This window comes from Acanthaster planci, linkage group LG14 (genome assembly GCF_054643075.1).
Source record: "Acanthaster planci isolate LZ-2023a linkage group LG14, COTS_SCS, whole genome shotgun sequence".
NCBI lineage: Eukaryota > Metazoa > Echinodermata > Asteroidea > Valvatida > Acanthasteridae > Acanthaster > Acanthaster planci.
In genome coordinates, this window is record NC_141790.1 from 14,139,863 (window position 1) to 14,158,098 (window position 18,236).

General features: G+C 42.7%; 1 protein-coding gene across 21 annotated transcripts in view; it reads right to left on the reverse strand.

Moving 5' to 3' along the window:
* The window catches only part of LOC110981663 (muscleblind-like protein 3), a 158,929-nt gene that overhangs the window by 30,560 nt on the left and 110,133 nt on the right, over positions 1–18,236 (reverse strand). For 16 of the 21 annotated variants that reach the window (XM_087145439.1, XM_087145425.1, XM_087145426.1 and 13 more), the window contains 2 exons: positions 3,641–3,853; positions 1,556–1,636 (listed from right to left, as the gene is read on the reverse strand). In XM_087145439.1, coding sequence (XP_087001565.1) covers positions 1,556–1,636; positions 3,641–3,754 — 195 coding nt within the window. In that variant the 5' untranslated portion in view covers positions 3,755–3,853. Of the gene's footprint in view, positions 1–1,555; positions 1,637–3,640; positions 3,854–10,478; positions 10,657–14,500; positions 14,741–15,168; positions 15,199–18,236 lie in introns of those variants that run through there. The other 5 variants (XM_087145437.1, XM_087145430.1, XM_087145436.1 and 2 more) reach the window with 4 other exon arrangements.

The following is an 18,236-nucleotide window of genomic DNA, read 5'->3' on the forward strand; positions in this document are numbered from 1 at the left end:
AAAAAAAAAAAAGAGGACAACACAACAGAAATTAAACATATGCCACACAGGTCAACAGTTCGAAACCTAAAAAAGCCACATGAACAGAAATAGCAGGTATTAACATTTCATTTATTGCATGCAAAAGGAGTCAGGACAGGTACATGTAGCATGCACTGATCTATTAAGGCACTGGAGGGTGCCATTAAGGGAAGATAAGGAATTTGTCCACCATCCGGCTTTCCTCCAGCTGTCCAAAAGGTGTGGCTGCAGCTGTGGCAAAAATGTTCACCTATGCAATCCCTTGGGTCGTAGCTGCATCCACATACTATAGAAACATGTGTTACTGCCAGCCGCAGCCACCTGATTTGGATAAAGCGCAGCAAATCCTTCCTCTAAAGCGATCACCGGCTGTTTGAATAGCACCCTCAGGTTCACGCACAAGAATGGTTTCAAATGTGATCCTTGTTTCACGTTTCACGGTGAAAGAGTTGGCAGGTTAATTTTTTTCCCCCTCGGGGAAGCATTCAAAAACTGAGTGATGACGCTGGTGTTGAGCTACATGTACATCTGGAACCATTCACTTAAATTTTTCACAAGGCTACCATGAATGTGTGCGACACAGTAAATGCAGCAGGCAGACAAAATGTCATCCACAACAAGTACAATCATGCACATTTCACAAAGTCACACTCTTCCCAGACAGTACACTTGGATTTGACTCACAGCCAATTCCAAATGTACAGCGTAACTTGCTGATTGGATTAACCAGTTTAATTGAAACCTTTAGAACCACCAGGTGACACAACTTACTGAAAAGGCAAAACGCTGATTAAAAGAGATTCTGATGTATGTTTCAGCTATTTTTGGTTTGGTGCAGTTGGCTTTTAATGTTTTCTACATGTACAGCAGTGACCTGAGTTGGATTCTCACCAAGACAAAAAGAAAGTTGTTTTTTCCTTTTGAATATTCAAACCAGCGGCAGCGGGACGATTTTCAAAGTGGGGGGGCCAGTTGTTAGACCATCAGGCATCAGCCATTAATAGGCCGATCCATCAAGCCCCATCCCGTTACAGGCCCCCCCCCACTCAAAAAAGGGGAGGGAGGGGGCTACTGGCCCCCCGTTCCCCCTTTCGCTGCCAATGATTCACACTCACTTTTACATATCCAACGTAAACCACTGTGTTTTTTATGTAGCAGCCTTATAAAATATTCTTTACTCACATTACATGTAAGTGCTCAATAACAAAACGTAAAGCACTGGTTTTAGCTGCTTAATGTTAGTGAACCTTTTTTTGGGGGGGGGAGGAATCAAAGAGGATGGGGAGAGGGTTGGGTGGGGGAAGATGGGACAGCCATGTTAAATGTACTAGTATTTGGACCAAAGCTAGGACAATTCCCAACAGCGTTCACAACATTCTGTCCACACTGATGAATGAAATCCAGTTTTCCAGTTTGTCTATGCTGTGTGTTTGCCAAACACTGTTTCTGGCATCCGAGAGTAAGCCGGGCTAAAAAGTGGACAAAATGTAACGGGAGTAACGCTGGAAATGTCCTTTACGTGTGATATTCCTACCTCAGTTTGTAAGCATCTAGTGCAGCTGGCGTTGTATCGTCCCATGTGGTCGTACGGGTAAGTTGGACAGCCAACCAACTCCTATGCCAAAGATAGAGGGTTGCTTGGTGTCAATTCATATCTGGATGGACGGACCTTCATCAAGCAGTGACCAGTTTGCTTATAGGGGCCCCATTGCCAAGTTGGCAGGTGCTGACAATCTGACTGACTTCATGTGAGAATTCTATTTTGGCTTTTTAAGGAATACGACCATGGTGGCAGCAATGTAATTGCTGCATTCCTTGGACAAGCCTCTTGTAAGATCAACACAGGCAGGCTGGATGGCCACACCTGGCTATTTACTATTATCCTTACATCATTTCTCAATCCCAGACAAATATATGTACAACATATTTTTACCATAGATTGCAAGATGCAATTCGCCAGACAGCTTTTTCTCTGGAGATGCCCTTACTTACACAAACTTGATTCTAAAAAATTGGTGACCTTATGATTTTCTTTTTTTTTTTGGTGTTGCAACCCCATTGTGCCATGAATATACAATTCCAGTAACTAGCAGAGCTGTATGCCCTGCACTAGATCATTCCACATCGCCAAAGACATAAGCTAAACTGAACTGAAAAAAGGTAACACATAAAAAGGGAAATAACATCTGTCACTGCATGATCATGGTCTGTGTTTCAAACCAATGCATGATGTAAAGTTGAAAACGTAACAAATGAAAAATCGGCTGGGTAAAAAGCTGCCATGATATTTTGTTAACCACAAAGAGGGATGATACGCTGCCCTGGGCACCCCTCCCCAGAAAAATGAAAAACTGTGTTGGAAATGAGAAGTGGAAATGGGCCGGGTGCAAGTCTATTGTGTCACATGCAAAAAAAAAAAAAAACTGTCCTGGGGGGGTTTGGGCAACAAGCATCCCGTTATTGGAACCCACAATGCTAAGTGCACTTATGAACGAACAGAACAGGTAGGCCAGACTAAATACAGGCATAATTCCAAACAGGAGAAAGCAGAAACTTTTGCACTGCCTGAAGCTAAAAAGCACTGCAACTGAAAAAGGAGTGGCAAGCAGTCTTGCTTGTATCTGCTCCGAGCGGAACAAAAGAGGGTGCGTGTTTTTGGTACGCACCGCCATGAGGCGCGCAAGTATATGCGCGTTTGACGCAGAGCACGCTGGGTAAGCGTAACTAATTTATTGAGGTATGTATGGTCTTTGTGTACATGCAGAATGCGTGCAAGAACCCGCTTGTAACCACTTGTCTTTCTTTCGCCGATTGGGGGTGCGCTTCAGCTCGGGGCGGATTGTTTGATTTAGTTGGTATGTGCGCTTGTTTATCTTTTTTAGTTTGCTCAAAGACAAAGCTCTGAAAAAAGACAAACCTGTTTCACTGTAATGCTAATGACAGCTGTTTTAAAGATATAGCACACATACAATTTGTATTCAATTGATTTTCTTGTGCAAAACAAGCTGTTTACAGTAAATAAAAAAAAAGAGCAACTAATGCACTTGCTAATCTCACTACCACAGAACTACATTTTCTACCATATGCTGCAATGCTACAGACCAGAGATACTCCATTACACACAATTTGGCTTAGCAAAGGTCCCTCTGTCCAAACATCAATACGATGCACACTGCATGATTTTTTTTTTTTGGCCAAGCACATGTAGTATCTTGGCACATAATTATTTCTGTATGGCAGGGCAATCAAATCAAGGGCTGGCTAGCCAAAGACAGAAAGGAAAACAGAAAAGCAGAGCAAGTGCTTTTATTACACAGTGCACAAAGGTAGTGCATACTTTTTTTCACACACAGGTACTACAGTGATAAAAATAGAAGTGACACTCTCCTAGTTTGCGATGTATTTCCAGAAACCATTTCTTTACTTCTGACATGCTCAAAGCAAAGTGAATGCGGTGCCCTCAACAGGGTGTGCACAAAACTGATACAGCTTCAGCATTCCTTTCTGGCCCTTCTACCAACTGAAGTGGTTAAAGCGGGAGGCACTTTTTAACGAGTAGAGCTTTGAGGAGAAAGGAAAAGAACTGAAAGAAGCGGTAACACTGATAGAGTTTACTTACCAGTGAGTTGAGCGCCTGGTGCGTAGGCAAGATGGTGGCGCCGGGTTGATGCAGCTGCATGCTTGCCGCAGCAGCCTGCAGCTGCAGCTGCTGGTTGTGAAAGTTCTGCAGCATCTTCTGGGCTGCGATACTGTTCTTACCGTTGATCTCCAGCTGGGTCTTCAGGTGGGGTGGCGGGTGCAGGTATTTGCAGTCTTCTCGCGTACAGCGGCCCTGTAACAAGCAAGTTGAGGAGGGAAGGTGTAAATTGTGTGATGCTGTTAATTAAAGACAGGCCATTCACATTGTAACAGGGCATTTAAATGCTGCAGGGAGGCATTTGTGGAGGCACAGTTGAGGGCACTGTTTGGTGCCTACCCAAGAGAGACAGGTGAAAATGCCTCATGAAACATTGAAATGAAAGGAGTACAGGTGCCAGTTAAACAATGTGTATGAAATGTGCCTACTACTTCACAGAGATGTTTTTCTCTTTTAAAGTACAGTAATTGTAACGACTAAACTGGAGGGGAAAAAAAAGGAAATTGAAACCACTCACTAACGGGGTAATGAGAAACACTTATAATGCTGGAAAATACTGCATCATGAGGCCAACGAGTGCAACTTGAGGACAATCCCAGGAAGTTTATTCTTTCACAAAATTTGAATACCGCTGATAGTATACATTGTGCACAAACATCTTGCTTTCCTTTTTGAACAGGGACTCCATGAGATCAACAGAGAACAGTGCCATGAATCCAGGGTTTGGTTGGAAGTCTGCTTAGCAGGTGCAACAAATTCAAGTGCCTTGGCCCCGTCTCGGTAGATTTCAACTTAATTTTGCATTGTTTAAAAAAATTGATCTCCTGTGGCCCAAATCCATCCTTGGAAATAGATTTCAACCTGCCGTATGCACTGTGTACAAGCTATTCTTTTTTGTGTTTTTTCCTTTCTTGGTCGCTGTAACTCCTTGTCACTTTCTCCCTTTACTCTTTCCCAGGCTACAAAGCCAAGTTCCAAGACCGCATCCGTCTGCCATCCTGCCAGCTGGCTGTGCTCCGTTATTGCAGAATAAAACCAGCGAGTAATCCGGACTGTTTATTTACAACGCACTCTGTCCGCGATAAATCACCTCCCTAATCACAAGGCAGACGACGATATCAAACAGCGACCAAGAAAGGAGAAAAAAAAGGAAAAAAGAAGGAGAGAAAAAAAAAAGATATAAAAAATCAAGCAATTTATGATGCATCCTTTTGCCTCTTTCTCAATCACGGGGTACTCTGCGAATTAAAAAGTCAAGGCGGAAAATTTGAGTCCAGTTGCAATGCGACACACAAGAAGAATATGACTTCTGTCGTCTGGCCAAGAGGTGATAAATTTATTCAAGTTCTTGCAACTTGCTTTGTTTTCTTTTAGGAGAGGAGGACAGTTGGAGGATGGGGGATGGTGGACGAATGATTTACTGTTCATGAGATCAAGGAAGTATTGGTATTAGGAAGTGTTTATGAGGATAGTGATTCAACTGGACAATTCATTTTTATGATATTTACTCTGATTCACGCTGAGGAGTACGGTGACTAATTCTGAGAAGGTTGAACGCAATCTTTTTTCCCCCCCTCACATCTCAGTTTTTATCGATACAAACTCACCACAATGTCCTGACATTCTGTCCTGGGGGGAAATTGAGGTATCATGTGGCACGTTTGTATAACATGACCGCATGACTCAAAAATCACTGTAATTAACATCACAGGGGCACTGGTCTCAAAACAGATGGTCTACCGTGCCTCCCTGATATGGTTCTTGTCATTTTAGAAAAATAGTGGGTGTTTCAAATGAACTCCAACTAATCCAGTACAAAAACTATCACAAAAAAAGCAAAGCATGCCCCATCAAATTTGAAACAAAATCAGTTGTAAATTAACAAAACATGTGCAAGTCTATCAATGGATATGAGCACATATTTCCAGGGCATCCCAAGTAAACACGACACCGACAACACATATCTCCAAAAACGAGATCTCAATTACAAACAGCACCATTCACACGACGATGAGCTCAACCTGCACAGCTCCTGGCCAAGTCTCATTAGCAACACTGCTGCCAATTCCAATTTCATTAATAAACACTTGGCATAGTTCTCTAATGAGACGCAGGAAAAAAAAAGGTTTTTTTTTTTTCATTCGAGGTGACTGACCGGAACTTCTTCATGCTATGAACATTGGCCGAACCCCCCCAAAAAAAAGAAGAAGAAAGGAACAGATAGAAAGATTGTGACGGTGAGAAAGGAGATAGAGAAAAAGTTGGCTCTCTTTCGCTCGTGACGAGACAGGAAAGAACATATCGCCCCTGGCTGTCACAAAATATCCCACACGAGAAATCGAGTCAGGAGCTTGACAGGCCGCTCAATTCCAAGGGGTGGCGGTGGCCGCTGCATTTTATCGCCACTTGAAATGGAGGAAGAAGAAGTTGGGGAAAGAGAGGAGAGAGAGAGAGAGCGAGAAAGAGTACAACGAGGAAAAAAAATCTCGCTGGGCTCATTACGAACCCTGCGGGGCCTCAGCTGCCATGCCACAATAACTGGCACTTACTATGCAGGAATTGGATACCGGCGACTTAATTTGATTTCAAGTAGCTTTCAGACAGTGGAAGCCGTGAACAACACATCACCCTCCTTGAGTCACCTATAAACCCAGTGCCGCATAAAAAAATAAAACATAAAATAAAAAAGGGAAGGGGGGGAGGATAATTTCTGGACCATGCATTGTTGTCACAGGCCAGCAGCTTTTGTTACTTTGCCACGAACAATGCACAACCTCTGGCCCTGATATTCCTGAGACCTGCCACGTCATCGACAGGTTGTCTGGCTCTCCAGACTCCTTGCAATCCAACCCACCGACTCCCCTCCAGCCAGAAAGAGTAATTTGCATACATGTAACGATCGCTATCATTGGATACATTTCTCAATCCTCCCCCTTCTCTTTTTATATAAAGATTTAGCATCCCTGGAAATACAATATTATGGTGTGGTAAGAGCACACCACTGTTTGGAGTCTCGACAGCCCGCTCTGTCTCCAGACTCACTTGATCGAATTAAGCGCAGGTATCGATCTCCAATTTCATTCCTTTCCTGTGTCGTTCTAAATAAACAAGTAATGTGACAGCCCAATTAGACAATTAACAAATAGACAGGCATGTCATTTACACTGGCAGTGACCGACAATGCTATGCAGGACTCATGTAAGAGTGCAGTGTGAAGACTACACTTTTCTCTCCAAGGAGCCAGCCTTCAAAACTTCCAGACAAACACGTAACATGCAAAAAGAAGTCAGCTTTGGCTTGGATACCAGTCACATGTGTGTGGTATTAGGGGATATAATCCCCCCAAAAATTCACCACAATTTTTCAACATTAGGAGAAAAACCTGCCTGAAATACAATGTAGCTGCACTTTTGGGGATAAAATATTTTGATACACAAGGGTTTGTCCTACCCCCAAACTTTCAAGACAACAGTCAGATGTACACAATGAGATCTCCATGCAGCCACAGCTTCAGTAAGTCAACCCTTGCTGAACCAATAAGCTTTCAACATTTATATGCACATCAGCCAGACAAAAACCACCCCAATAGCTATAAAACTTTTTTTACCCCCCACACCTCCACTGACCTGCAAAACCACCCCAGACAAAGGCTCACAACAATAATGGCACTGGCCATTTACCTGTCCTTACCTCTGTTAACGGCAGGGGAAGAACATGTTTATAGAAAATACCAAAGCGTAAAAAGCGCCCCGGATCTCCCCATGGTGGAATTCATCCAAACAATCCCGACTCCCAGCATGCCTAAGCTATTGCAGTCTGACCTCCGACCTGAAGCCCCAACACCAAATGCCGCTGCCTTTCATGCCTATGCTCAAGTGCATGTAATCAGCTTGATGTCTGCTTGGTAAAGACACAGCATGAGGCCAACCCAGATCTTACTTCCAACACATTTAGCAATGTTTAAACGCCTCCCCCTGACAATGGTGGTGAAACCACAAACAGACAGCTTTTGTTAACCCAATTTTTCCCAGATACCCCTTGCTGGAGAATTTTTCTCCTGTTCCTCACACCTTTCTCTCCACCCTGTCACCTGAGATTGGAGACTGGGGTGTGGGAGTGGGGACAATAGGTTTCCCCTCGGCCACCCCTCAAGGGAGATTTGGATCCGACAGCCAATCGACAAACTCGATTCTGCCTGGGTTGTGACGCAGACAGCGGTGTTCTGGTGAAACAGCGGATCTGGATTAATCGAGCGCTGGGCCCAGACTGCATTATTGACGGAAATTAATCGTGGATTACCGGGCCCTTGCCAGTATGCATGCGGTTTGGTGCAGCATGTTTACCGAGGATGACTAACTGTGTGTAACCGACTGGTATTCCCCTCCAAATGGTGGGAAAAGTTGGCTGATTATTTTATTCCCTAAACTGACGAAAGACACGTATTGTAAGAAAATCCATAGGAAAATACCAGTACTTACAAATACATTACTGCTAGGTTCACTTACACTTTTTCGGTGAGATTTTTTTTTACTGTTAATCGTTAGGATTTCAATAAAAAAGACTTCCAAGGTTCTGTGTTGCATTAAAATATCCACAACTTACAGACAGCGCTCCTTCTAGATCAACATGATGAACATTGTCCACTTAAGTAGACACGTCCTTGAAGAGTCTTAACTAAACCAGATGCCTCCGACATTTTTTATTAAAACCAGATTTAAAAAAATTAACTGGTAAAATGTCATCATTTGTGCATGCTCCCTACTGTCAACTGATAATGCCACTTCATTAGTTTGGCCGACCAGATGAATGAGTGGCATTACATCAATCTCAAACTAAACCTTCTTAGTGTGTAACGACAGTAGCAGACACAACTTGCATTTCCCAGCCCGCCCAAACTCTTCCAAGATATTGTTCCAGCCTGGCTGACATGGTTCCATCGGAGGGACGAGTGAAAAAACATAAAAGCACTGTAGTAAACTGTCAGCTGATACACAGCAAGAAACTTTGATGCAACATGTATTTTACAACGACATGTTCCTCCCCTTTGGAAATGTCTTCACTTTGCTTTTCAACTATAACCATATCAGTTAAGTGGATCGTAACAACTAATCTGTCCCACTGCATCAAATCTCAAATCTATTTTTTCCCAGGAACCTTTTTCTCGAGAGTGCCTTTCTTGACCAGCAATGGCAACAAGTTCCACTCCTTACCACTCTTGAACCAGTAAAAATGAGTGTGCCCAAAACCCATTACTGACCAAACCCTTTAAGAAATCCATGTACTCCGCAAAGCCGACTGGAAAATGCATTTGGCCTTTTGGGGGGAGGGGAGGGGGGTTGGAGGAACAGGGGAAGGAATCAGGAAGGAAAGACTGATTTCTCTCTTTAACTGAAATCATGCTACCAGCTGCGTTTCCCTTCAGCATGCGAGCATGTCTGGAACATACATACTGTGCACAAGGAACTCCTTTTTCTGGAGTAAACATTTCACCAGACAAACACAGTTATTCAACGGACAGCATTTCTCAATTGTTTACGTAGACATTACAGTCATTCCTGACATTCCTTTCGACAAGTTAGTATCACCATACATCATGTGATACAGTCAGAGGCAGAGAGCATTTCACTCAAGTTCAGGGCTGTGAAATCTGTGAGGGAATGTCAGGAGCTAAAATACACATGTATACCGCGTACCTGAGGATTTGACAATTTCAATTTGACAATTTCAACCTATTATGGGGTAAATGATCTGCTGTGTGCATCCAAAATCGAACACAGTACCAACCAAACAGAAGAAATATGCTTGGTTGTACAGTAAGGTTGAATGAACCCTCAAAAAGTAGTTTGTAGATTTCAAGTACTGTACATGTAGCTGGATACAAGTAGATCTGGAGTTTATCCCAAAGTTGGAAGTTGGAATACTCTAAACACTGGCCAATTTACAGTTTAGAGTGTACACTATTACATGAATAACAGGGCTTATGTGAACAACCCAGCGGCTGAGAGAAGTGTCAAGATCCAGTCCCATAACAAATACAACTCTACTATAAACACAAGATAAAAACCAACCGGGTCAAGCAACACAACTTCCGCTGTCTGACAGTTTGGGAAATAAATACATTTAGAACTGAAATGATAACAGTGGGTTATCTTCACAAACAACCAAGTCTTAAGTTCCAGACCTCAATGCTGAGTTTTTGAATTCCCTCATTGGTTGATCTGCTGTGTGCATTTAAAATTGAGCATGGTACCAACGAAACAGACGAAATATGCCCAGTTTTAGAGTAATTTTGAATGAACCGAGAAAAAACGTAGTTTGCAGATTTCATATACTGTAACTGCGTGCAAGTACACATGTACATGTATATCCAGAGTTTATCCGCAAGTTGCGTTGGGAATATTCTAAACATTCTGACAAACTTACATCACCTGCTGACAACTCAAAAACATGGCTTATGTGAACAACCCAGTGGCTAACAGAAGTTCTGTGCCATGACAAACACACCTATACCTAGGAAACAAACCTAGGGCCAAGCAACACAACTTCAGCTGTCTGACAAATTTGGAAACAAATGCATTCCAACTGAAATGAAATTGTAACAGTGGGTTATCTACATTTAACTCCCAGACCTTGAAAGCTGAATGTTTGAATTCCTTCATTGGTTTAAAATGTAAACACAAGAAAAGCTGAGCATAATCAACCTTGCGCACCAAAGCTAAACAGTTCATTGTTTTTACAAAACAATTGGCAACTCTAATGACAATCCCGACCATACACTGCCCGACTGTCAGTACACGTACACAAGCATTACATACGTTACCTTGCAGCTATCGAGTGCGTCATGAAAGCATGCAACCTCCACTGGTGCCGTGGTTGTGTACGTAAAGCACGTGCCTCCCAACAACCCCATTCCTACCAGTACGGTATGTACGTCCCCTCACCTCCGTCCTCCCTCTAATGGACAGTTTATGCACACGTAGACAATCTCGATCAACCCCCTCAACTGAACGTGATACCAACCAAGGCAGACAAGACTAAACCACTCAGAAAATGCTGAATGGATCTCTCTTTCCTAAAAAAAAAAAATTCCAAGCTGTCCATTCATGTGTGACGGGGCTCCTGGGTTCTGGCGATTGACGGATTGGAGTCCAGCATCGACGTGACAGCTCAGCGTCAGTCTGCGCCTCGCTGCATCATGCATGCTGTGCCACATTGACCTAGATAGTTTGCAAGCTTTACTCTCACTTGCAATTTTTTTTTCCTTCCCCCCTCCTCGGTGGCAGTCGTTATGCAGTTTGTGTGAATGCCCGCATGAGCCAAACAGGCATATGTAGGGACCCTCTCATCCACCGGGTCTACAGGGGTTTACAGAGGCGAATGGCTTGCATACATTGACTGTGAATGCCCGTCATACGCCGTGTTCATGCGCCGTTCCTTTTACACAGTTCATACTTAAAAACCCCCATGTTTTTGACAATAACAAATGCATGTAAGGGACCAGTAAATGAACATGCAGCAAGCCCTTTGTATACCATACGATCTCAATAACTTTATATACTTTACAGTTTTCCCAGTGTTAATGCCATGGCATCTTTTCAGAGAAAAAAAAATAACCATTCCCCTCCCCAATTTTTTTTCCTTACATACATGCAAGTTCTCAGATTCTTCAATCTTCACAAATGGAGAAAAGTTGTAAATTCCATTTTGCACATATTCTACTCCTAAAAATTGTCATTCTGCATAAAAAGAAGAAAATATGATTGCATTTGAAGAAAAGAAAAAACACTTAGGAGTTGTCTTCATTCCAGAAATCAAAGAGTATTTTCCAAAATTCCATTAGTAGTAGATTTCACCACAAACTCATTCCGCAGGAATCAAAGTTTACGGTTGAATCTCCAAGCTGACAAGTATTGAATTATGAATCAAAACTCACGCAGATATCCTGGTCGATTATGGAGCTGTATAATCAACAACTTCGAACAATTGATATGTTGACAAATGAGGCCGTGAGATTCCCTCCAATAATGTCCCCTCCGCTGATTCCTACAATGCACAGAAGGTACCTACTCAGACATGCAGACCCCAGACCCCGTGCCCTGGGTGTTTAATCCAGCCCAATTCACCATCCATCAAACTAGCCTATTAAATCTTCACAATTAATTCATTACAAAAGAAAGCAGAACCCCCCCAAAAGGAAATCCTTGCACCCAAGAGTGTGTGACCAGATTCCAACTCTCCTGTTTCCTTTTCTTCCCCCCAAGCACAATATACATGTACATTTGAAACTCATCGATGGAGAAAAACCAAGCAGCCCGGAACACGTGGAGAGAATTAAACGGAACAAAGTTGGCTCCAGGTAACTGGTTGATAACTGTACCATTATGCTGCCAGTCTTGATGAGGACCCCTCACATTGAAAAGGCCGCCCTGATCAGTAACTGCAGTACTCTAACCTCTTGCTCCCCCCCCCTTTGAAATGTTAGTGTTTTGAAAGATCAGATTCTTTTTAAGCTCTTCCTTTTTTCTTGGGTTTTTTTTTGCACTGAGAATTCAGATCTGACATCTTGCCACAGTGTTGAGTTACTAAATGAAACAGGGACTAAGACACATGAAACGGTGTCTTTGAAAAACTCCAAATCCATTGAGCTCAATATTTGCACCAAGCTGCTTTCATCACTTTTGCTAAGCTGCCAGGTGAAACTGGACACTTTGAAGCCCGAGTCCAAGCCAATTGCCGGCCCCAATCAAAGTCCACAGACCGTCCCACTCAGATACACCGCTGATAAAGAAATTGCTCAACTTTTTCCCATACTTGAACTTGGATGGGGGGCCTTGACAGCCCACCATCAATCACGCCAGGGAACAGATGCAGCATTACAGTGAGGCCTGTGAGGCGTTAATGGGCGCTAGAAATATGAAACGAAACATGAATTTACAACTGTGGCTGTTGGCCCCATCCGTCCCCGAGAACAGCCTCATCAGCTAATGACGGATTTACAATTGGCTGGCCGCAAGCTGAGACCTTTTACTGAGATCTGTGACCTCAAAGGTCCCTTGTTTTACACCTGGCCATAGTTTGGCGCTCACATGAAAGCTCCATCCTGTCCATAAAATACACCCCTTTGACAAAGTCGGTGTCTCTAAATACAGCCTGGCGGGGGTTACTGAACCCAAGATGAACAGATTTTGTATCTTCGGGAAAGATATTTGTTAACTCAACTGATGACTTTGAAGGTAACATGAGGAGAATGTAATAGAAGTCACAAGGATCAGCACTGTGCTTACAACCTAACACCGAGCAGTGACAATGAATCATGACAGTTTTTTTTCCTGGTGGGATTGGCAACCTTGGGAAATCTCTTTTAGAATCTGGTCCATTATTTATCGACGAGGACAGATAAACCTGACCATTAAGCAAGAATCCGCAAACAACGTCGGAATGTCATCTCGGATTTTACCACGTCTGCAAATGACAGCACAGAATTAGGCCTACACAGAATACTTGCCTCCATCAGTCCCTTCAGTCAATCAATTCAACCTATCACTGGGACAGAAAGCAGTTAACAGTTCAACTAACAACTTGCTCATTAAGAGACAATAAAAAAGAGCAGCTGACAGTTTAAGACATTCACACCTCAGTGAGACACCCCCCCCAGAAAAGTACATTTAATCCTGTCTTCTCTTTCATGGTGAACAGTCCTGTTCACATTAACAATCCCAGGCTGATAAGATTACACTTGATTATCACACTTGGGAAGAGGGGAGTGAGTAGAGATCTAATACTATTAGGTTTGCATTAACCTACTTACAGCAGCCAGGATGATTGTGTAGTCCTGTAATGAATCTTTTGTTTGCTTTGGTGGGGAGGGACTGCACTTACACAGAGACAGCACACATTTATTTCCCTTTTTTTAGGTCTGAATCGGGGACTGGTGGGCTCTGTATTCTGGTAGCGTAAAAATAACACTGGTGGAGCAGGAAAATGAAATGGAATGATGGATGGGATGTTAAAACAGAAAAAAAATGACAATTAAGAAAAAAAAACACTATGAAGCTGACTGGATGGACCAATATGCATGGCTTCATCTGGATGAAAGAAAACTGTCAGCCAGCTCCCTCAAAAATTCTGGATGAGAGGTGGCAAGGCCTAGCTGGGCTTATGACCAATTGCTCTGGAGAACAAACAGCATATTATGGAAACTGGCGAATGGCAAATTTCTTGAGCATGTTCTCCTGTCTGCCTGTTATTCAGGCAGAAGTCTTTAAAGTGAAAACACTGCTCCTTTTCATCACTCAATGTCTGTGCCCCGGTCTGCTAACAACAAGAATTCCTAGAAAACCAACATTGCCCTCAGTTAAGGTCAGACCTCACGCACCTCCGCTTCCAGATATTATGGTTCTCACAGACTGAAACCCTTCCATTCCCACTGCCAGTGAGCAAGTGCAGAACTTGTTGAAAAGTTATTCCCCACACCCCAGTAATCACAGAGATACACGTATCAAGGGTTCAATCAAGCACCCACAACTGGCCAGAACTGGATGATGTTGTATGATTACTCAGAACCAATGAGTTATGTGCAACTTGTCCGAGGGGCTTTATTGCCAGCTTTGGAGGACACACACCTTTGTTAGCCTGAAACAAAATCATGTAAATAGTATGTACTGTGCAACATCACTTACCTTCTACCAAGAATAAACACAGCAAACACTGCAGTTAAAGGAATGCAAGAGCAAGAAATCACACTGAAAACTAACTAAAAGAAATCTACAAACCCCGCAGATACAGATTTTACTTGTAGCACTTTGGCACTTTCACAGCTTTCAAATCACAAGAACCATTTACCTGGCAGGCTGTCCCAGTTTATAACAGGAGTCGTCCCGACAACCCTCAGAGTACACCACCTTAGACACAACAGGCCTCCCAAACACACCGCCGAAATCCTGAACTCTTTTAGTTTTTACCTTCTACGCAGCCGGCAGTCTGTCCATGAGCATATTTCACAGCGGGCCAATCTGTTCGGGCACAACAACTTGCCTCCTCGGTGTTTGTCTCACAGACTAGTCGATCCAGTCCCTCCCCCTCAACCATCTACATGTACATACGGGACAGGCCGGGGCTTAGTAACCGTATACCACCGGCCGCATTCCCTCCATCGCAGCATTCTTTATGGTCTGCATACTGTTATGACTCACATTTTTCTCTTTTCTTTCGTCACATTCTTTCAAAACTCCATTTTTTTTTCTTTTGTAAGGGAGTACACTGACTATTATTCACAATCGTGAAAAAGGTCACAATGGTCATAAATAATGTGAACTTCCTGAAGAAGGAGCTTTATCTTATTTACAATAAAAGCACTCTTTTACTTCTGGAACTATGGTTGGCAGAAAATCTTCCACAAGCTGCCAAAAACCCATCTTATACCTACTCAACACCCAGGGTGTCATTTTATTGTTACCTTTTCCCCAAAATCCAAGAATTGTCTTAAGCTGCTCAGAGTAAGTATCACTTGCCTGGCAGAAATGCATTGTAGTAAAGAATGGCACTGTCTATCTAACATGATTGGACAACACAGCCTCACTGAAATTGCAGGCCCATCCCGACAGTTCTGTGGGTAGGCTAGGACGAGGAGGAATCTGAAAACTCCTGTTTTCCCCTTCTGTAGAAATTCTGCTACAGTTTTCTTGTTGTTGACATGTACTGAAAAAAATTGCACAAATCTTTCTTGCCAAATTCTGGAACTTTGAAAATGTACATCCGCAACTTTGCCTGGGGTCACTGTGACAAAGGAAGGCCGTCGCAATTGTATTTTGCAACTACTCTGACAAAATCTTCATTCTCAAAAGGTGTTTGGTTTAACAGGCATTCTGTTGGAGCTTCCTGACTGACAGGCAACCCTGGACAGACCACACTGTGTGCTAGGTCAGCAGGGAAAACTCTTACTGACAGAGAAAATAGCCCGGAAAATGGGGCAATCCTTGTGCAAAAAAGGGAGCAAGAAGTCTCCGGGGACTATTTAACAAAGTCAGAACTCTTGCAACAATTACAAATGTAATTCAAAACTTGAAGCAAATGAAATGGAGAGGTGGAAAAAGTCTACAGCTCAGTTTTCTTTTTGGAGTTTGTCATTTAAAAGAGTGACAAAAGGTCTGACAGAGTGACAACCCAACCTAAAATTCCATCTGACAAACACTGACGTCACTCTGTTTGGTAATACCTTTTTTTGGGGAGGAGGGGTCTTTCCAAGTCCTGACTCAAAATGTCAATTGAATCAGGACCCTCAGGAAATGTGGAGGAGTTCTGTCAAATGCGTTTTTTTTCCTGAAATAATTAGTGTTCCAAGGGCCACATGTCTGGAAGTACATGCCATTGGGGAGAAAAATTCGGTGTCCACAGTGGGAAAAAAAAAGAAAAGACATAATGAGCTGATTTTAGTATTTAATGAAATACACAAAATTTAAAACAACAGATCTTGTGAAAAATCACGTTATTGGCCACCATACTACTCTGGCCTTTATAGTGTTGGTGATACATCTTTTACAGGAATCAAACAAATTCCAACAACAGTTTTCTTTTCCAACACAGAGATTTTTTTTCAGTCCAGCAAACTATTCGCCACTGGCTTTTCCCTATGAACAATTCCCCGAAACTGATCAACGCTTTGCATGAAACTGCCCCAGGGCTGGATGTTGCAACAGCACAAAACAAACACTACCATCCTGCAGCTATACCCTGCATAAGAACTGAAGCTGTCCAGTGTTCCTACCAACAATGCCGAACTCCACAAAGAAAAGAAAAGAAACTTGAATGCATCACAGGCCTCTGTAAAGGAACAGAATATTGAGCTGTGACTATTGAATTGCTGTTGATCTCCAACACCTGAAAGTTTGCACATTTCCCCCCTCCCTGACAAGAAAACAGAGATCCGAAACCACCGATCCAAATTGCGAAATAATGACTGACAGTTTGCGGACAATTACCGTTTACTTCCTTGTCGATCAGCAAGGCGTGGGAAGCAGCAGAGCCAAGCCGCGTCAGGAGAGCTCTCAAGCCTACTCCAACGCGCTGCCATTTTCAACATCCATGAAGACCATCCATTTTCCCAAATCTAGAGAGGCAGGATGCGATGGGTCCAAAATGTTCAATTTTCACTTGTGGGTGTTTTATTTTCTTTTTCCAATTGTCATTTTGGGGGCTTCAACCTGTGATGTTATTCTTTCCAATACATGTGCCTGTGTTAAAACTCTGTGTACAGCGTAATTTGACCATACATGATTATTATTTCTTGTGTACATAAAGATTAAATTATTCATAACTTTGCAGAAAGACCTAATGATTGCGGAAATTTCAAATTACATGAAACTGCAGTCAAATGAATACTTAATTGCGTGTACCTCAAGGCCACAAACACTATTCCTGCTCCCAAAACTGCGCAACAATGACGTCAAATGCTTTCAAATAAATCCTCTATTGCAAACCTTTTCAATTTCAGAAAGTCCAAGGACAAATCCTTCTATGGCAAGTAAAGAACGTGAAAAACCTATAAATATGAAGCAGTCCATAGGGCTAGAGCTGGCCCCCTCCCAACATAAGGTCAGTGACTTTATCCACAGGTTTGTCAGTTCATCGAACCTTCTGCAGCCAGGTGAAAAAAAAAATTCCCAAAAAACAGTAACAACAGTGGCATGTGTTTGGTTAACATCCCCGATCTGGTACATGGAATAATCATAAAGGACTCCCACTTCAATGCATCTCTAGGCTCCATCCCACTGAGTCCCTTCACACATTAACACTGAAAAAAGTCTTTCAGAACTCGGAGCTTGAAAATAATTTAACAAAAGAAAAAAAGCCAAATAATGGTAATCTGAAGGGCCACCTGCCCCAAGCCATTTTTACAATAAAAGCCACTTTACTTTCTTCTTTTCATTTTATTTCTAAGGGTCTTGGTGTCATTAGTCAATAACTTCCATGTTCCTTCCAGCACTAATTTTTAATGAGGACTTGTATTGAAATGGACTCTGATCTTTTATTCACCAATAGCACTAGGTGTATTGTACATACATGGAACTGCTAACAGGTACGTGTACCTGCCCGTATAAATAATAAAAGTTATCTCCTGAGACTCAAAGCCACACTAGAGATGGTTTCAATTATTCCCAACCTAGTTGTATTTAGGTTTTTGCAAGGCAAAAACGGCTGCCTACCTTCTACCGCATTATTACAATTGGCTTTTTGCATGGTTTTTCAGAGGAAGGGGCCTGCCTTGTCGGGGGTTTCTATCAAGCAGTGGACCCGCCTGCTGGACGTGAGTCTGCCCTACCCAGACTTTCTTGGGTCTTAATGGCAGGACCAGCCAATACATACAGTACACCTGTGAAATAGAACTGATTGACAGTCTCAGAATTTGACAAAACCAAAATGTGAGATGGGAACAGAATTCTTCGTCTGAGTCTGCTGCCCAGATGGGATTTAAATTGACAAGTAGATTTTGGCGAATGCAGTGGCTGCATGGAAAGTCCCTACACTTACTGGTAGAAAATTTGAATCTCACCAGAGCAAGCAAGTGGTTTTCTCCCCACAG